The sequence below is a fragment of the Oculina patagonica genome, chromosome 7, assembly GCF_052425735.1.
Source record: "Oculina patagonica isolate OP01 chromosome 7, crgOcupat, whole genome shotgun sequence".
Lineage (NCBI taxonomy): Eukaryota > Metazoa > Cnidaria > Anthozoa > Scleractinia > Oculinidae > Oculina > Oculina patagonica.
In genome coordinates this window covers 22,317,646-22,339,207 of record NC_135764.1, presented here as the reverse complement: position 1 = coordinate 22,339,207, position 21,562 = coordinate 22,317,646, and the positions used below count along the sequence as shown (strand labels likewise).

Sequence of the window (21,562 nt, the reverse complement as noted above, 5' to 3'; positions counted from 1 at the left end):
GCCGGAAACTTAAACAGTTTGCAGATTCATGGGAGCTTTTAAAAACACACAACTACAAGTTCCAAGCACCCACAAGCAAATGGACAAGAAGAAAAAGCCGTTGAAACAGCCAAATCTGTACTTAAGAAAGCTAATGAAGATGGTACCGACCCATACATTGCGTGGCTGGAAAACAGAAATACTCCAATCACTGGACTGAGCTACTCTCCAGCTCAAAGTTTCCTTAACAGAAGGCTGAAAACCAAACTTCCAACTGCTACACAGTTGCTGAATGCAAGAATCCCAACTGATGCTAAGTCCGAGCTCTTAGCTCAACAGAAATCACAGCAGCTGTACTTTGACAGAGGAGCAAAGTCACTACGTCCTGTCACAACTGGTGACACTGTTCAAATGAAAGCAAAGAATAGCTGGAAACCTGCTACGGTTACAAAACTTGCTCACACCCCTCGTTCAGTAATTGTGAACAGCAATGGAACTCTCTACAGACGAAACAGACACCAAGACACCGGAATTCACAAGTCCGAAAGGTGACAGAGGGAACACGCAGAGCAGAGGAAGTGACAGAACAATCATCAAGACACCTGAAGTAGTCAGAACAAGATATGGCCGTACTATTCGAGCACCAAGACAAGATGACTTTATATACTATTAGTTTTTGTATATTGCATGTTGCTATGCTGAGTTGCTGAGTTGTTGTTATCAGCGGAGAACACTTGTTTTTAAATGACTTTTGACATAAGGTCTTGGACAATGAACTGGACAATGTTGATATTTTAATAGCCTGTTTATTACTCCTCATACATGTATTTCCTCAGAGGGGAGATGTCATGATATAATCACGTCATGACATGTCACTCGTAATCATGTGGTCTTTCAATAAACATGGCAGTATTGAAAAATGATTTACTCTAAGACTTTCAGAATTCGGAAATTTTGATATGCCAACCATGCGCACATGATATTGTACGTTGCCATGGCAACGTCATAGATACAAGCAGGTCTTGCCAAAGATCGTCATTTTTACCTTTTTCTTTATTTGTTCCCAGTTTTCGAAACAGAATTGCACCATGTGTTTATTTTAACATTTCATTAGCATTCACGTGACGTCCTGTGACTTCAAAACCAAATTAAATTGTGTTATCTTGTAGAGTAAGCTACAATTTTTTTCAGTGCAAAATAGTTTCGCTACGCCTTAATATAATTAAAACTCGGACCGGGGAAGGGTTCCATTCATTCTGCTTGTACGATGATGGGGGGTATGAATTTGCTTGTACGTCTCCGGGTTAAATGGACCTAAATGCCCAGGGAACGAGGTTGTATAGCGCAAAGATGAGCTTTAAACGAAGCCACTACGCACCCTGCCACCTGTTTCTAATTTCGAATTTCCGAACTTAACTCTAGAATGTAAATCGCATATCTCAAAAAAGTTAAAAAACTGATGCATATACTTAAGCACCATATCAAGCAAAGCAACTAATGTACAACTCAGGAAACTTAGAAGTTAAAAAGCACAAAGACGGGAAGCACTGTTCCTCACTAGTAAACGAGCACGTCAAGGACGAAAATGTTTGCGTGCATTCCAGCACGCGACAACTGGAAATATAATGTTAATTTGCTCTTTGTGAATTGCTGTTTTCTTTTTATTTGATTCAATTCAGACAAGCTCAAAGTCACGCGTTAAAATTAATAATCAAGACGTGCATTTGGCCATGTGCATATTCGAGCGCAACAACTGAATTCAAAATGAAATGGTTTTCGTGAATTGCAACACGTTTTTAGCTTTTTGATTTTTTTTCATGCATACTTTCAGTTGCAGCATACAATAGCATGCAATGAATTTGTGAAATGGTCGCTTTTCTCAATGTAGGATTATGTTAGGTACAACTCCTAAAAATCGTAATTTAATTGTTTAAATAGAACGGAAGATATTGTTGAATATGATGCGTGACTGTTTGATTCAACACACTGTGAAAAAAATGCAGCACTGCGGGGAGTAAAGGTCAACAGAAAAGTCAGTACCGGAAAAGATACTAAGGAAATTAACCAAAACCCAAGAAAACGTGCGCTCCAGCAGGACAAAATTACAAAGGCCTTCGCGAAATGCGAAAGATTCCTTTTGTTTTACCTTCAGTTGTAGAAAGAAATACTTGTTTAGCTTTTTTTTCAGAAGAAAGAAACCAAGCGAAAGATCTAGATAACTGGTAAAGTATATTTTAAGCAAAGTATCAACAGGGTTCGAAGGTTTTTTTCTAAACAGTCAACTCGGCAACTAATGAAATGTCAAGGAACTCATGCAACCCAAACAGTTACAGCGACTTAATTTAATAACAAACAAATCAAGTACGCAAAACACTTAAAAACTCAAGCGTACAACGAGCAGATATTAGTTAGTTTATTTTTTTAGGAACACACTGGATCTATTGTTCCAGTTTATATGGCAGCTTTAAAATTAAAGTCCGCCGATTTGGTATGAGTTAATTTTCGCTCGCCACGTTAACTATTCTCATGGCTATTTGTTAACCCTTTATTGAAACCCTTACTAAAAACTATGGGGATAATTATATCAGACATACCCGCCCGCCAAACCAAACTACCAGTATAGAAGCCTACAATGAATACTCACCTTCCTTGGTGATTAGCTATCGACGAAGGCAAAAGTGAACACTTAATTCCGCGATGCTTTCTTATATGGTTTCCGCTAAGACAGATTTTTTAAGCGATGACGCCATAGACAGGTTAAAGTGGACCATTGTCCATGAAGCACTGGGAACAGGCAATCAACAAGTAAAAGAGCCCTCCGGGGGACGCTAAAAAAGACGAGGGTGCTGGTTTGAAGATTTTAAACCACCCCTAAAAGGAACCAGACTCTCATTTCGTGAGCTGACCCAAATTAATTTTCTGCCCTTAGAGGTACTTATCATAAATTAATAAATTACATGGTGCTGGAAATTTCATAACTGGGTGACTGTTTTCAAGTAAATAATTCGGAGATAAATGTTATTACTTGAGGGAAAAAATGCATTACCGTTCCCATTATTTTTCAGAGTGACAACCCCGAACAACTCAAAAAAATAACAAAAAAACTGTTGAATGCACTTCAGCAAAGTAACTTATGTACCACTTAGGAAGCAAATTAGGCAGAAACACTCAAGTAAACGAAACAACTCTAGACCGCCAATCAACCGACTGAAAAAGGAAAACAATTAAAGTAAACCGAACAACGAAAGTAAAATAACAAAACAACTTATAAAGAAAAAACAAACCAAAGTGCAACGCTGTGTTATATTTTGTACTCAAAAAGCACGAAGTCGAAAGGCACGACGGAGGACGGAGAGAAAGTAGTTCAGAGCCCTCTGTACCTTTCACTGTTTACCACAAGCAAACGAACACGTCATGAATGAAAAAAACCTTCACGGCTTAGTCGTGCATTCGAGCACGAGACAACTGAAAATGAAATGTTAATTTCTTCTTTGTGAATTGCAACACGCTTTTAGCTGTTTTTTTTTTTTCATATTATTTCAATTCAGACAAGCTCAAAGTCACGCCTTAGTGGCCAAGACGTGTGCTTGGCCACGTATTCAAGCGCGACAACTGATTTGAAAATGATCTTCATGAATTGCAACACGTTTATATACTTTCAGTTGCAGCAAGAAATACAATGTTTGAAAGTGTAGACAAGGCCTGCAGAGCCTGTTCAAACAGATTTGGAACGTTTTCCACCAGAAAGTACCTTAAGGCTACTATTGTTAGCGGCTAGTAATTTTAGCGATTTTAGCGGGTTAGGTAAAAGTCGCTAAATTTAGGCAAAAGTCGCTAAATTTGAGTCTTTTAAAATTTGTCTCGGAAAAATTAAATACTCGTTACATTTAAATACCGAAATTAAACAGTTGACTTGAAAAAATCTCTCAAACATAGATGCCGGTAAGTTAATTTGTTCTTTCTGGCAATGCAAATGTTCGTTTAATTTCAAGTGAGTTTTTAAAAAATTAATACCTTCTTAGTGATTAGCCTGCGTTGCAGACGAACAAAACCCCTTAGTGATATTGTTCATTAAAACTGTTTTACACGATATCACTAACTTTTAAATTTCTCGGAAAACCCGCTAAATTAAACACTCTAATAAAAAATCGCTAAAATTAGTAGCCGCTAAAAATAGTGACCTTAAGGTAGCCTTATGCTCCAGTCGGAGGAGCGAAGAGGATGAGTGAGTAAGTGTAAGGTAACCACCATACAGTGCACCCACCATAGAATGAACAACCATACCGTGCACGAAAAGGACTGGGCAGCACAAAGATGTTGTTGCCCGTGTGCTGCATGTGCATTGCGTGACAATGAGGAGAAACATCACATAGACTGTATAACTATCGCTATTAACTATCTTGTTTTTCGTGCACAGGGTGCGCCGGCTTAGAAGGACAAGCGACACAGGGGACGAGAATGAATAGTTTATTGAGAGACTTAAACTCAAATGTCGAAAGTTATTTGCGCTTGCTTTAGTCTTGCATCATTATGTTTAGTGATTGGTTTTAAAGTCTAACGCCACTTTTTTTGACCGCACAGGAGTAAAACCAAAACCAATCATGGCTTGCTCACACAAGTTTTCTCGCGCTTCGAGCCAGCTGCGTGTGTTTGCTTCGAATTTTGATTGGCTCACTGAATTGTCTGTGATAACTTCGATTGGGTTTGTTTTTACTACACTCAATTTATAACAGCTCTAATGACATAAACGCTACTCTGATTTGTACAACAATCGATCGACATTAGTTCGTTTAAACAAACGGGATATTTGACTTAACCTTACTTGACAATGCGAGGCGCTGTAAAAGGCCTCTTATGCTTTAAGCGCACAACGAGGGAAGAAGCTCTTCCTCCAGCTTCACTGAAGTCGTGTGATTCGACCCTTCTTCTCCCCTCTTGACCTACCACAAGATTGGGTCCTGTCTTTCTTGTTCCAGTTTTGCGGCTAATCCCTCATCTTTGCTGGGAACTGATTATTCGGTTACACTTAAGTCTCTCACCTTTGTAAAAATGATAAAAAAAAAAAAACGGCCACGCCACAAGCGCGACCAGATGATCACCAATTTTGATCACCAATTTTGTAGTCACCTATCTTCGCCGCATACAGTACCCAGCAAACCAAGCTCAACCAAATCTGCACGCTACTGTTGATAATATCCAGGTAATGGAATCAGAGGGCAAAATATACTCTCTCGATTAAATTAATTAATTTACTTAAATTTCAAATTTTACTTTCGTGAAACGCGCCTAATAAAAGATCTTCACCCTATTCAGACCGGGGGGAGGGGGGGGGGGGCTTTTGAGGCCCGCGCTGACTTTGAACTTTTATAACTTTTTTAATATTTAACCAAACGCTGCCAATCGCTCTGAGTTTTCCTAAAATTTATCTGGCAACATTTTGGTTGGGTTGGATGGTGTGTCACGAACTTGACATCACCATGGCAACGGCATTTTGACAGGCATGTTTTCCCAAATTTGTAATTTTGCGTGTTTCTGTTACTAAAAATCAATTTAAATGGAATTATTTTTACATTTTTACAGGTTTAAAGCACATTTTTATTCATTTTGAGTACTTTGCAGTGATATTGGGTGGTTTTTTGGCATTTTGGAAAAAATTTTGAAATCCAAGATGGCGGATCCAAGATGGCGGCTGTTTTGACATCATGATGAAATTGTCACGTGATGTGACGTCAGCATCCCACGTGACGTATACTTAAAGAAAGAGTTTCAGACGTACAGTACATCCTATAAGTTTCATGGTGATTGCTTAAATATTCTGGAAGTTACATAGGGGGGGGGGGGGCTTCGAAGCCCCCCCCGGTCTGAGAAGGTCAAAAAAAGCCCGGTCTGAATAGGGTTAATAACTTTGATGACTCAAAATTATCAGCTAGAACATGGTGAAATGCTTTACAGCTCGAGTAGATCCTACACGGAGAACAGCTCCATACCAGGAGGAGCAAGATTTTCTGGCTGGGAGATCTCAAATTAAATCAGCTACCAGCTATTTTAAATATTTTAGCGATGGTTTCTGAGATGTGGCCATTGCTTTTACTGACTTCATGGAGGGCGGGACTGAATCAAACCCGAAGACTAATCTTGATAGTGCGAAGCGGCACGTTCTTAAGGTTATTCTCTTGTGTAGCACTGCACACCTTTATTGCGCAGAATTTTACGCGTTATTGAATAAAGCTTATTCCGTTCTCTTTTCCAGAGCCACCGGTCCGTTTCAGCCGGGGGGCCTTTTGCACCTGGAAAAATGGCTCTGCGGACATAACCTTCGATTGGCTAGATTTAAACAAAGAGAATTCAAAATCTAGCTAATCACATTGACCTTCTTTAACTGTCTTTTTTCAAATATATTTTAATTTTCATTTGATATACCAGATATGTCCAGGATTGAACGCTAATGAGATGCACGTTCCTCATTACAGGCATACAAAGTGTCCTTATTAATAAAAATTCACCAAAACACACCAAATTTTGTCAAATATGAAGTAATATGGAAAGGTCAAATAACACAGTCAAACATGAAGTACTCATTAAACAAAACCTGCGTTCAATCCTGGACATAATTATAAGTGCCCACCTTTAATGAATTGTATCCACGAAAAGCGTTTACTTTTCCAGCCTTTAATGCAATATATTCTACGTTTCTTTTAACTACATTAATGTCCCCGAGTGTCTATTATTAACACATATATGTCTAAAGCTGTGTTCACACTAAGCTGAAATATAATTAGTTTGAGCACAAATGAAATATGGTTTGTTACGAAAAGTGTTCACAACAGGCAGTAATTTGAACGATTCATTATCGAAACTTGATTGTTTCGAACATGATTGAAACAACTTCACGAGGTACAATGAGCGCCAAATGTGTTGAGACAGTCGGCACTTTTTGAATACCTTGGACAAATTTTACCCCTCACACCTTCAATATAACCCCCTCCGACCGAAACAATGTTGTATTTGTTATCTGCAAGACTTGCCTTGTTTGAGTACAACATTGAAAAGGGGGGAGGGGAGTGGTTCAGAAGCGGCAGCAGATGAAAGGTGAAAAAACGGGAACTTTAAATTAGTATCAATTTCATCCAACTGTCTCAAGAACTTTTGACGCCCATTGTAGTTTCAACAATGATCAGACTAAAAAAGAGAGAGAGGAGGCGAGTGCCTTAAAGCTCGAAAACTGGGCCTACTATAAGACCAAATGTTGAATTATAATATGGGCTAATAAAGCGATACAACATGATTTATCGGTGATAGCTAGAAAGCAGAATATTTTGGAAAACATGGCCTCGAAAGTTAACGACGGCGGATACAAGCGCTCAGCATCGCACTGCAAAACCAACATCCACAAACAAAAGTTCTTCTTGCACCGAAGATAGCGCAAATTCTGACAATACTGTCTCCTTGCTAAGTGCTTGAAAGCCCTTCTCCTTCAAAGAGCTTGAAAATTGACACAAAACCAAAGAATTAATAGAAATTTTATAGAAATTGCGTGCTACATTTTTAATGTTAAAGTGTATAAGATTTATTCAAGTATCGTAAAAACGCTTAAATTACACACCAGGCATGAAACGTATTTGAACAATGCAATAACAAGCATGCTTAAGTGAAACATGTTTCGTCAAAACATGTTTATTGTAAACATTTTTCTGGTTTAATGTAAACACAGCTAAGCTAGCAGCCTCCAAATCGTTACAATCACGGCGTGCAATAACTCCCGAAACTCGAGTCTAATTTAAAAAGCAAACTGATTTGTATTATTTCGTTCTTCGTTAAGCAGCTGTAAACTTTGAATCTTTAAATTATCAATGGCAAACAGTCCGTGACTAGAATGAATACTCCAAAATCAGAAATCCGCTGGGAGACTGAAACCCAAGCACTACAGCGTGCTTGTTTTCTTGTGCCAAAAGCCGCTTGCCCGTATTGACCGGCGAAACCTGTGCACGAGAAACAAATGGCTTACGTGACACACGATTCAATTGGCTAGAATTTAACAAAGGAGGTTTCATAACTAGCCGATCAAGTGAACTGTTTAAAACTCTCCTATATGAAAGGGATTTTAAAACGGTTCATTTGATTTGCTGTCCGTTAGTTAAAATCCAGCCAATCAAATCACGTGCCCCCATGCAGAACTAATTATTTTTTTTCGTTCACAGGCTCAGCCGGCTTAAAGTGACAAACGGCTCTGGGGACAAGAATGGTGTGCTTGCGGTCCTTCTCTATAGATCCACGAGCATTGCCTGCAGGAAACCGTTGTTATTGTATTCGGGCTGCGTCGTCTCCAGGCGCCCACCGGCCGGATGGTTTAGGCCGAAAAACAGGGAGCGCAGGGGTTAATGGTTAGGTTGCTGGCCGCATCAGGCCCACAACGTCAAGCGGACCGTGCAAGACCAAGGAGGAGGACGCCTGGGGACGAGGCAGGTATTTAGGTTTGCAAAGCTTAGGACTCGGCAATCCAGGCGCATTAGATAGGGGAAAAAAATAGAGGGGCTGTTTGGCAATGAAAACGTTTATGAAGCGCTTTTAAAAGTTGATGTCAACCTTTTTATAAATATCACACACTAGATGGCTAGTTTCTTAATATAACTTGCTCCATTCTGCAATTGTCAGATGTGGTACAAGATGTTTCCAAAGGCGAGAACAAAGGCCAGTAGTCCACTGACGTCTGCAGCAGTTGGTGCTTTGGACGGGGCACCTGAAAACAGAAGATAGCTTTACTCACATGATTGAAGATGTATGTGTAGTCTGCTTGTAAATACTTTTTTATGAACTCAGAAAATTTAACACGTACAAGACTAAATGCGACCTGAAGGTCGCGTGTCGCTGGATCTATCATTGACGAGTTTTTGTATTTCTTTGTTTTCTCATTTCGTGTACGGAAAATATCAGTTGAACAATAAAGAAGCACAAAGCAAATAAACGGCTTACTGGATCGATAGAACGGCGGAACACTTCGACTTAGTATTTTATTTAACAGATGAGCATTGAATTGGTATGAACTATTACCAAAATTGTTAGAAATTGTTAATAAACAACTGCATTCAGCTATTCCATGAGTTGAAAAATACTTTACTGTATAATTTTACAAAAGTGCTTTATTTTAAATAAATTAGTAATAACAGAACATATTTTTTCAAAGAAGACAAAACTTTCAATATTTTGAAACACAGGAATTTGGTGCCGCTTTTAACATAACAAATGACGATGTATAGAGGCTTACTGATCGTTTTTTTTTTCACGACAGAGAATTGGTATTTTAAACATATCATTCTTTAAAAAGTTTTTCAATTCTTTTATGGTTTAAATCATTATCAATCAATGACAGCATTTTCTTACTTGTGGGAGACAGGGTTGGAAACTGCGTGTTGCAATTTCTGCCAGTACAACACTCGATTTCACACTGGAGCAGGCTCCATCTTTCCTCATCTTTAAGATAGCCACCGACAGCTGCACAAGCTGCTTTCTTATCTGAAAGCATCAAATCAAAAAATCAAGTTAACTAAATTTAGTAGCGGATCCAGGCCTTCAGCTAAGTGGAGGCCCAATCATCCAGACCCTGGAATAAGGAGGGGGCCGCTCTGGAAAATAATTTTTCTCGGCTCTTCGGGCCTCTATTCGGCCATAAATAAGGTGGGGATCAGCCCCCCCCCCCGGACCTCTCCCCTAGATCCGCCACTGAAATTAAATGGAATAATAAATATAGCTGTAACGGATCCTTGTAGCTTGTTTCAACAAGAAAATGTATAGTAAGAAGCTGCAACCCTCGCCCTTCAGATAAGATCGTCGCGCGATACTCTACCGACTAAGCTACGAGGACAGACTGGCTGGAGCAGGTCGAGGTAATTAATTCGTGGCAGGGTAGATATGATGGGCACAAGAGCGAATGTTGCGCAACATTTGGCAAGGTTGCGACATTTTCCTCAATTTTTCCCCGTTTCCACCACCTTGGGAACCCAACTTCCCGCTTTCTAGTCTCGTGCCTCCCGTACCCCCTCCCCCCTTTTCTCCAGGATTCCTGAACCCTTTTCTTTATCCTACTAACAGTAAATTGTGTTGGAACAGAGCCCCGGTATGACGATTCCCCGTTATAACGAACTTTATAGCGAACCATCCCAAATGTTGCCCAAATCCCATTTCCTAGTCTGTTCTGTGCCCATATCCCAGTTGCAGTGACCCAGATCCCATTTTACCCCTTCATGAGACTCTTACATCGTAGTCTTACTGTATCTAAGTTTGTGATAAGCTAACGTAAACTCACCTTCACAGTTAATACATCCTCGCCAAAAGCCTTGCTGGATGTTTCCATCCTCATCCCTGTATTTTCCCACACCGGAACCGCAGTGTGTTGTGCCGAGTGAATCCTTGTCAGTAGCACAAGTCATATCTCTTTTATCACGACAAGAGCTTGCTTCCTTTTCCAAACACTCAAGACATTCTCCTGGGCCAGAAACTGTCAAAAGATGAAATTTATGAATTATAGTCACCCTGTTTTCTTCTCAAACACATTATAATAATTATTCACCAAATTTAAACAAAGGTAATCATAACCGTGAAGGAGGTTTTTATACCCGGCCTTAACCCTTAATATGCTGAAATTACTCCAAAAACACGATTTTTTTAACCGTTAATCGATTTTCTTGGCTACGGTCCCAACTTTCTCTAGATTTTGCTAGAAATGCACTTTCTGACACTGCAGTAAGTTTTTGATGAAATTAACATTTAAAAATGTACAACATTTTACTTTGGCGCATGCGCATAACCGTTCCGATTTTTTCCTTGCTCCTTTCATTTCATTTTTCTCTGCTTTCTTATTCCCTCTATCTTTTACTTCGTGCACCCCCTCTACTGGCGCGAAAAGTTTTGATTTTAATCAATGGAAAACCCTGAAAAGGAGACCATTGGCCTGTTTTAGCTAGACTACGAGCAGTCCCTATTTTTTCGCAGAGTCCGTCGAGCTTGAAGCGAATTTTTTTTCGAAGAGTTCGTCGAGCTTATAGCGAAAAAAATTACGCGCGGGGGGAGGAGGCGGGGCAAAGCGAGAAGCGAAAAAAAATAGGGACTACCCGCAAAGCCACAGTGTTTGAATTATGCGTTGCTCTCACAACGCAAAAATATGATTGGCTAACGCTTGGAGCGTTGACAGCAAGATGTCAATACGCTGTTAACACTTGCATGTCATATTGCGAAGCGATGGGAGCGGGATCTTTTGAGCTCTCGAAATCGCTTCTTGAATCTTAGTTTGTCGCTATAAACTTGCATCTCTGAAGAACATTTTTAATTCAGTGTATGAGCAGCAAGCCGCCAAAGTACGGAGCGAAAATAAGAGAGGAGAATTCAACCAAAAGTAGCTTTATTCCACAGAAATTCAAGGCTCGTAAACAAGACAACGGCTCTTTTGCGCGAGCTTCGTAATTACAAGCCTGGAATAAACAAATTTAAACAAACAGAAGCGCTTTAAACACTTACACCAAGCTGCCTTTACATTAAGTAGCCCATAGAGGTGAATCAGTGTTAAAAAATAAACATTGCTGGAACTGTATAAATCGACAGAGATAAAACTTTGCAGACGATTCATCAAAAAAGCTTTGAGTTTGATGCGTACGTGACAAACCCAACCAAGTGCAGCGGTGTCAATTGACAGTACGTCAAAATGCGGAAATATTATTGGACACGGCAAATTAGATTTGAAATCGAAGCCAACAATCACTCGGCCGTGAAAGGTCAAACGCTGTGGCTTTGCGGGTAGTCCCTATTTTTTTTCGCTTCTCGCCTTGCCCCGCCTCCTCCCCCGCGCGTAATTTTTTCGCTATAAGCTCGACGAACTCTTCGAAAAAAAATTTCGCTTCAAGCTCGACGGACTCTGCGAAAAAATAGGGACTGCTCGTAGTCTATGTTTTAGCACCAATTTTACACCAAAAACTGATCACGCTTTTTCTATTAGCTCTGTCAGAATGCAGTCAATATTCAAGATAGACAGTCCTGTAGAAAGATATATCCTAAATCTATAAGTTGCACATCGCAAAAATCTGCTGACGGGTAAATTGGTGACGTCATAAGTGGTTGAATGGCCATTCCTCCAAATCCCGGAATAATCCGGGCTTAGCATATAAAGGGTTAATTAATTGGCATTTATTTTAACGATTTTATTTCTCCGTTAATTCTGTAGATTTTGTTTCCTTTGAGAAGATATATCAAACACTCGAGACAGTGTTTCATCGGCTATTTTCAACTCTCTTCTCGGTGTTTTGATATCCCGATGAAACACTGTCTCTAGTGTTGGATATATTACTTCACAAAACTGAAGCCAAACATTTTACTCAAAATATGACGATTTAGTGATAGTCATGATTGAGAAATGAAAATCGGGAAAATCTGAAAAACATGTTTATATATGTACTACAAAAATTTATACACCATATACCGTCTGTTAATTAACTTCCCGCGTTTTAAATGCGAAGTGCTGGTGAACTTGCCGATTTGGATCGGCGGTCCAATTACACTAGGGATCTGGAACTCATGGTGTAGATGGAATAGCATGCAAAGACAGGAATATTTTTTAATCACGAATAACCACCTTAAACGCCATATTATTTATAAGCAAAACAAATGATATACAAGTTTACTCTACCATTTGGTGTAAACACAGTTATCGCGTTTTCTGACAGCGTTGGGACCTGTGTATTACAGTTATCGCTAGTGCAGCACTCGATTTCACATTGCAGTAAAGTCAAATGTTCATCTCCTTTCAGAAATCCACCAAGTGCAAAACAAGCTTCTTTCTTACCTGAAAAAAAAAAAAATAATAATGAAGTTTCACGTTACACTAAGCATATTCATTCATGGAAGCAAGTAACCCTTTCTTTGAAGCAACAGTATATGTAAATAAAGTATAAAGAAATAAAGCATAACATATGTGGAGTAAAACGTTAACGTATCCATATTATACAAGTCAAGAGCCATGGTAGATGAGAGTATACAGATAATTCAAGAAAGAAGAAATGTACAAGATTGTATATTTTCACGTGAAGATTTTTTTCTTTCTTTCAAGAGGTCTTTTTTTCTGTAGCTTTATTTTTTCTGTCGCGTGTCTTTGAGTTTTGAAAATTCTTCTTAAATTCAGTGCGGCTAAAAGTACCTTGTTTCCACATGTCTGAAGTAAAAGCAAACGTGCAAATTCGCGTTTGTCATATCGCTATCTTATTAGTATTCAGCACGTGCAGTAGCTGTCTACTTCCACCCATACCACCTTTCGGTCTTATTGCGTGCACCTAAAGTTGTGCTTTTTGCCGATAACCTTTCTCGAAGTAGCTGTTGTTCGCGCCAAAACTGAACATATTAAACACGTGATCAGCGAGTCACGCAATGACCTTTTTAATCGCTTTGGACTCGTGTTGTGGATGTTTTGTAATTGAGGAGCAGCCGATTACATCTAACCGTTAACCGTTTCGTCGTTCGTTCAATCACGTTGCACCCGTTTCGAACACTCGTCTGAACAGCTGTATTCCATGCATATGAAAAAGACGCCGACTTCGTTCCAAGAGCGTTTTCCTTCTTTGTAGGAAGAAAGGAAAAGCCCAGGGTGTTGTCGTATGCGCGTGCGAATTCACACAGGTTTCTTAATGTAAATAACATCACATTGGCAACGTTGTTGGCAGATAGTTTTTCATTAGAAACACTTATACAGCTCTAACAAATTCAACTTTGGGATAGGGTTAGGATTTTTAGTGTCTAATCTAGTATAGGGTTGCTAAATCAGCTCAAGATGGTCTGGTATAGAGTAAGGGTAATCAAGTCCCAGCAAAGCACCCTTTTATCCACAAATATACAGAGTGTCTCCCTCAGGGTCGCATTACTTTACTTACTTGCACAGTCAAAGCATCCTCGGAAAAAGACATCGCTAACATTTCCCGATTTATCGTCTCGAATCTTCCCTACTGCGGTAGCACAATGGATTGTTCCGAGTGAATTTCTGTCGGTGGCACAGACTTGATTATCTTTCTGTTGTGCAGAGCAACTGGCTTCATCAGTCCCCACGCATTCGTTACATTTGGTTGGACTCGCAGCTGACAGGAAAGAGCAATCGATACTGTCAATCAAATCATGGTAACTAATGAGGTAACAGATTTATTACAGCGAACAAAAATCCCATAAATACTGCCCGGTACTGTTACGTGTTATATTTGGTTGACGGATTCTCTCTCACCTTGGGATAATACTTTTAGGTTTTTCTATCCTTGATATATAAATTAACCGCCACACCTGTGGCCAAAATGTGGAGGTGTTGTGCTTTATTGTCCTAGGAAATATAGCTCCGCCAAAGTAACACATACATAATTTATTTATGCGTGGCAATTAATCAAGGAGGAATGGGATACATAAAAATGTGTTGGTTCTACTTATAAGTACCAGTAATCACATGATTTCGAGTGCAATTTAGAATAAATAAGCACGAGTAAATTTTTCAAAGGCTAACAAAATTGCACGAGCCCGCAGGGCAAGTGCAATTTGTAGCCTTTGAAAAATTTACAAGTGCTTATTTATTCCAAATTGCACGAGAAAAATCATGTGATTACTTGTTAATAATATACAAGCGACAATTTCGGTCACGCTTTGATAATTTTCGTGACAACTTCAGAGTAGCGCCTGGCTAAAAATTTTGACGTGTGAATTCATGCGTAAATATTCATTCACTCTCTGAAAGTGCTGCATGAAAAGTTTTCAGAACAGTCTTTTGACTCTTTTCGCCGTTGAATTTGAAGAATGTGAATGACAAAGCAAGGAAAAAATTCCTAAGGTTCTGCTGCTGTTCTTGGCTGAGAGGTATTTTTTTGGTACGTTTTATTCGTGCTGTGTTTGTGTTCGCCCGAACAGAAATCAACCTCAGTTCAACACAGGTTGCTCTAGCTGACAAACTAGTCAAACTAGAATACCGAACTGAAATACTGAACTATAAAAATCTACCGAACGGATTTTCTTAGTACAGATGAGCACTCTGCTACAGCTCCGCATTGCTACCTGATTTCACTGGACGTTTTACAGGTTAGATTTGCCTCTTACAGTTGTAAAACTATCTTTTGTGCCTTTTGTTGTTGAGCGAGCTTTTAAATAAACAAGCTTCGGCTATTATTAAACAATTCATTGCTCCTTCTGTGTTCAAAACTAGGTAACCGGTTCCTTGGAAGTCTGGTCAGTACTTCTTCGCGTTTCGCTTCAGAGAAGTGAAGCAATGTTTCGGCGAGAATTTTAATTTACTATCGGCCGTCGGCCGTGAGCTTATTTCGAGTTTAGTTTATGTCTTGTCCTCTTTGCCTTTTTGATAATTCTACGTCTTTTACAGTAAGTAATGTTTGTTGTTCTTCTGTACTTTGCGTCGTTTTCAAGTCTTTTAATTAAAATTGCGTTATTAAGTTTAAATTTTGTCTCACTTTCGTCCGCCATTTTGTTTGTTCAAGATGTATTTTTCATGAGGCTGTTGTCAATTACACCGTTTTGCACTGCCAATTACACTTTTTGCACTGCCAATTACACGTTTTGCACTGCCAATTACACTTTTTGCACTGGTTTGGGATAAATTGACGTGTTCTTAGCCAATCAGAATGGAGAAATTGCTGCTTGTATATTATTAAACTAGTAATAGTTCTCACTATAAAGCTGCCCCCGCCTTTTTATGTTTTTGTCGCCTTTAATTATTAATGCCGATGGACTGCACAATTAGGCTTCTTTTTTACTGTGTCATGCGGAATTTCTTGTTGTGTGACACCGTTGCGTCCTAAAAATATTCACAAGTTCAAGTCGAATTATATTACCTAGCGCGCGGAAATAACACCTAGCGGAAATAACACATAACACATTATTCGTGATGACAACACACAAGCTTATTCCCGGGCTTATAACATTCAAAATAAACTTACAATAATTTCCAGGCCAAAAAGCCTAAAAAAATCCACGAGTAACAAAATATGGCACATTTAAAGATTCGAGAAAACAACCCACTCTTTGGATCAAATAATCTTACAGTTTGTTAGCGATACGAATTACGTTGTACCTTGTACTACATGACAAAGTTCACGCGTTTGTTTATTACTCGTTGTAACTTGTAAGATGTATACGATACAACAAACCTCCGAAAGCAAACCTTACAAATGTAACGCTTGGAACATAGGTAGCCAGCACGTAGCCAAGAACACGAAACCAATTGCTCGAAATCTTTCGACGTATTACTAACATTTGCTTTAAATATCACTTAACACAACCAAAGCAGAGAAACCGCTCGAACAAATCTGTGAACACGCGTAGGCCAAAACCGGAAAACAAAACGCTGCTAGCAGATGGCGAAGCTCGAAACGCGAAGGTGACCAAACGCGACCTCGTGGTTGCAAGTACCCGACACCACCGTGCGCGCTTGCTAAAATATTACCCGTCACGACCGTGCGCGCCTAGTTTTGTCAAATCGAGAACGCTTCGCCCATTACAGACATATTTCTTACTTTTTCAACAAATATTCTTTGTCCTTGTATGTATACACGCGGGGAGTCCTAGGGTGCCTCCTCGGGTTTTGGCCTCTGGGCCAAAACCCTGCGGGGGCAATAAGACCGTCATAAGCATTTCAAACTGGGGTGGGGTAAAATTGAAACCCTGACCACAGACTTTTACCGAGAGTTTGAAAAAGCTGAGAACTATCCAATAGGTCAGGTAAAGTCTACGAAGAGCCAAGTGGCCCATACCGCCGGAGTTTATCCCGGTTTCTACAGCATTAAGCGATTTCGAGTATTTCCACCCCCTTCCGCCCGGATGGGATCTTACAATCCTAGTCAAAACGTCTTGGAGCACTTGTTGTAAACTGGATGCAAAAACACAATTCGATAATGTAGTCCTAACCAAGGTCTGACAGAGAACTTAAACTATTTGAATAACAAGCTATTTTAGTTGCCCCCTCTCTCCCTACCAATGTTGATTGAGATGAAACACAGGTCAACATTGCACTAGGGGAGAAGGGGGAGGGGAAGATGTGCCCGCTTGGACTAGTTAAAGCGTCAGTGTCCCAAGAGTTTTGGCCAGGGTTGTCGTTCATCACACTGGGTTACCCTTAGCATAAATATGCCGGTATCTATTTATATGTCTGGGTGGAGAAAGGCAGTATGAGGGTATATGAGGGTAAAGTGTCTTGTCCAAGAACATAACACCATGACCCTGGCCAGGGCTCTTTCCCGGACCGCTCGATCCGGAGTCCAGCGCGAACTATTAGGCCACCGCGTCTCCCACCTATCTAATTAATAGCAAGACCCCTTGTGATCGATTTCGATCAGCCGATAGTTCAAACTGTTTTAGTATCACCGAGTCTTTGATCTATTAGAAATCGTGATATCGGCAAGCAAAAAATTTTTTGGGATCACTTTCTTGGGGAGCTTGGAAACCAGGCTTGATTTGGTAGCCGAGCCTTCTCCTCACAATATAATCTTGTTTACAGACAACAGCGAAATTTTCACAGAATATTCCCTGAAACTTCTCGAGAGTGTTAGATGTTTGTTTAGAAATGTCAAGCGATTCAAAAAATGATTTTGGTTTTCTAGTTTACGACATCCCCCCCCTTGTACGTCCGAGGGTTAAATCTGTTAAGCACCCCGACTGGAAACATGTATAAAGTTACGACAGCATTGTAAGTAGGTTGAAGGAATTTTAACCGAACTTTTGGCTCAATTTGTACCATTTTTCTCAAATACATTAATAATTCGTTAAGTTAAAACAAAAAAATATCATAACCGTGAAGGAGGGTTTGATACACGGTCTTAATTAGATATTTACGATTTTATTTCTCCGTTTACTCCGTATTTTTTGTTTCGATTGAGAAAGTATATCAAACACCAGAAACAGTGTTTCATCCGCGCGGCTATCCAAACATCTCGGATTTCGTCAAATATACTCCGCTGCATGTCGTATTTTCAACTCTCTTCTCGGTGTTTGGATATCCCGATGAAACACTGTCTCTCGCGTTTGATATATTACTTGAATAAACTGAATACTCACCAACATCATTTGCAACAAACAGCGCGATCAGAAGACAAAGCTTCATGTTGAAATTCTCAGAGTGATGTCTTTCACTAAGATGAGATAAACATGAGATAACATAAAAGGAAGCTGTACACCGTAGTAAGGTTTCTAAACAAGTTGCTCGAAATTTCCCCAATAGTTGCTCCAAAAAATCCAACACGTTTTTTATCGAGAAACATTTTCGTGCAATTTCACTGCAACAGAAGTATTGAAAAATGATTAACCCTAAAACTTTCAGAATTTGAAAATTTTGATATGCCAACCATGCGCACATGATATTGGACGTTGCCATGGCAACGTCATAAATACAAGCAGGTCTTGCCAAAAATCGTCATTTTTACCTTTTTCTTTATTTGTTTCCAGTTTTTGAAACAGAATTGCACCATTTGTTTATTTTAACATTCCATAAGCATTCTTCCTTGATTTTGCATCAATTTCTGTTATTTTGTGACTTTCTTAAATTAATTTTAATTTTAATTTTGTTTTAATTTTAATTTTAATTTTCTTAAATTAACATTGAAATCCAAGATGGCGGGTCTCATGACGTGACATGACGTCCTGTGACGTCAAAACCAAATTAAAATTGTGTTATCTTGTAGAGTAAGCTACAATTTTTTTTCAGTGCAAAATAGTTTTGCTACGCCTTAATATAATTAAAAGTCGGACCGGGGAAGGTTTCCATTCATGCCCCTTGTACGATGATGGGGGTATGAATTTGCTTGTACTTCCCCGGGTTAAATGGACCTAAATGCCCAGGGAACGAGGTTGTATAGCTCAAAGATGAGCTTTAAACGAAGCCACTACGCACCCTGCCACCTGTTTCTAATTGTCTAATTTCCGAACTTAACTCTAGAATGTAAATCGCATATCTCAAAAAAGTAAAAAAAAACTGATGCATATACTTAACCCTCGGACGTACAAGCAAACTCATACCACCACCATCGTACAAGGGGGGGGGGGGGGGGGGGCGGATGGAACCCCTCCCCGGAGTTTTCGTTATATTAAGGCGTAGCCAAATTTATTTTGCACTGACAAGAAAGCCCTTGTCTTACTCTACAAGATGACATAATTTTAATTGGCTATGACGTCATATGACGTCACGTGACGTCGTAAAATCTTAGAAAGTCACAAAATAACGAAAATTGATGCAAAATCAAGCAAGAATGCTTTTGGAATGTAAAAATAAGTAAATCTTGCACTTTTGATTAAAAAAACTGGAAAAAATAAAGAAAAATGTTAAAAATGACGCTTTTTGGCAAGATCTCCTTGTATTTGTGACGCTACCATGGCAACGTCAAATATCATGGACACATGGTTGACATATCAAAATTTCCGCAAAGGATGAATGAACAGCTACTGAAAGTTTCAGCATTGTTGAAACTTTCAGTAGCTGTTCCTCCCCCCCCCCCCTTGTACGTCCGAGGGTTAAGCACCATGTCAAGCAAAGCAACTAATGTACAACTCAGGAAACTTAGAAGTTAAAAAGCACGAAGACGGAAAGTACTGTTCCTCACTAGTAAACGAGCACGTCAAGGACGAAAACGTTTGCGTGCATTCGAGCACGTGACAAATGAAAATTAAATGTTAATTTCCTCTTTGTGAATTGCTGTTTTCTTTTTATTTGAATATACTTTCGATTCTGACAAGCTCAAAGTCACGCGTTAATAATCAAGACGTGTATTTGGCCACGTGCATATTCGAGCGCAACAACTGAATTAAAAATGAAATGGTTTTCGTGAATTGCAACACGTTTTTAGCTTTTTAATTTTTTTCATGCATACTTTCAGTTGCAGCATACAATAGCATGCAATGAATTTTTGAAATGGTTGCTTTTTCTAATGTAGGATTATGTTAGGCACAAATTCTTAAAATCGTAATTTAATTGCTTACATAGAACGGAAGGTATTGTTGAATATGATGCGTGTCTGTTTGATTCAACACACTGTAAAAAAAATGCAGCACTGCGGGGGAGTAAAGGTCAACAGAAATTCAGCGCCGGAAAAGACAATAAGGAAATTAAGCAAAACCCAAGAAAACGTGCGTTCTATCAGGACAAAAGTGCAAAGACCTTCGCGAATTTCGAAAGATTCCTTTTGTTTTACCTTCAGTTGTAGAAAAAAATACTGGTTTAGCTTTTTTTCAGAAGCAAGAAACCAAACGAAAGATCAAATAACTTGATAAAGAATATTTTAAGCAAAGTATCAACGGTGGTCGAAGATTTTGTTCTAAACAGTCAACTCGGCAACTAATTTTAAAATGTCAAGGAACTCAAGTAACCCAAACAGTTACAGCGACTTAATTTAATAACAAACTAATAAAGTACGCAAAAACTTAAGCGTACGACGAGCAGATATTAGTTAGTTTATTTTCAGGAACACACTTGATCTATTGTTCCAGTTTATGTGGTATGCTTTAAAATTAAAGTCCGTACGCCAATTTGGTATGAGTTAATTTTCGCTCGCCACGTTAACTATTCTCATGGCTATTGGTTAACCCTTTATTGGAACCCTTACTGAAAACTATGTGGATTATTACATCAGACATACCCGCCCGCCAAACCTAACTACCAATATAGAGCCCTACAATGAATACTCACCTTCCTTGGTGATAAGACGAGGGCAAAAGTGAACACTTAATTCCGCGATGCTTTCTTATATAGTTTCCGCTAAGACAGTTTTTTTAAGCGATGACGCCATAGACATGACAAAGGATACTGAGTGGATTATTGTCCATGAAGCACTGGGGACTAGCAATCAACAAGTGAAAGAGCCTCCCCGTTTTCAGAATGACAACCTTATAACGTTTTCAGAATGACAACCTTATAACGGCCCCAAAAGAGTCATCCTCGGAGACCCAGGGGCAGTTAGTGGGGGCGACGTGCAGCTTATCGGGACAACGGGATTTTCGGGCGAAAGTTTACAACATAGAGCGTAACAGCCCCTGGGCACTTTGTCTTACCGAACCAGTTCTAGAAGCGTTTGAACTCCTTCCTCTTGATTGGCCACAAAAATATTTTTGTGGCCAATCAGCGAGGTTGACCAGAAGAGCGACTCTGACGTCTTCTTACACGAAGTTGTTTTCCTCATAGACTCGTCGTTGTTGTTAAGCCCGTCCATCGGATGATACTACGTGGGTCTCAGATAAAAAAGCAAAACAAAAACAAAACAGCGAGGCCTGGGAATATGTTAAATGGTCACTTGTTAAATGTAGCATAGCGCAAGGAAACCAAACGTTTTTAAAGCTATACGCGAGCACCTCTTGTTTATAAGTTTTCTTTTTGTTATTTAAATATCCAACAAATTAAACAAAAACCCTTTGTTTTAACTGTCAAGCTGGCAACAAAATAACAATAGGTGACGACAGCGATATCTTCGCTAACGCGTGGCCCGTGCAGTGAAGTACCCAGACCGTGGCAAGTTCCAGAAGTCGGGCAACGACCGAGAAAAATAATAAGAATTGTTGTTTACTCGAATAACTATTAACCCTATTCAGA

The 21,562-nt window shown here is 39.4% G+C and overlaps 1 protein-coding gene across 1 annotated transcript; it reads right to left on the bottom strand.

Annotated features, from left to right (window-relative positions):
• Positions 1–8,610: 8,610 nt before the first annotated feature.
• LOC144659874 (putative skeletal organic matrix protein 2) lies at positions 8,611–20,675 on the bottom strand. Its single transcript, XM_078520396.1, has 7 exons — positions 20,666–20,675; positions 18,046–18,119; positions 13,884–14,084; positions 12,650–12,805; positions 10,280–10,471; positions 9,358–9,489; positions 8,611–8,716 (listed from the first exon to the last, which is right to left on the bottom strand). The coding sequence occupies exons 2-7, from the start codon at positions 18,089–18,091 to the stop codon at positions 8,628–8,630; spliced, it is 816 nt and encodes a 271-aa protein (XP_078376522.1). The 5' UTR covers positions 18,092–18,119; positions 20,666–20,675; the 3' UTR covers positions 8,611–8,627.
• Positions 20,676–21,562: the final 887 nt, after the last annotated feature.

Coding starts and splice junctions, on each gene's coding strand:
- LOC144659874 (XM_078520396.1), bottom strand. CDS start 18,091: ATGAAGCTTTGTCTTCTGATCGCGCTGTTTGTTGCAAATGATGTTG. Junction 10,472..12,649: donor AACTGTGTTTACACCAAATG/GTAGAGTAAACT, acceptor ATCTTTTGACAG/TTTCTGGCCCAGGAGAATGT. Junction 9,490..10,279: donor AGGATGTATTAACTGTGAAG/GTGAGTTTACGT, acceptor TGATGCTTTCAG/ATAAGAAAGCAGCTTGTGCA.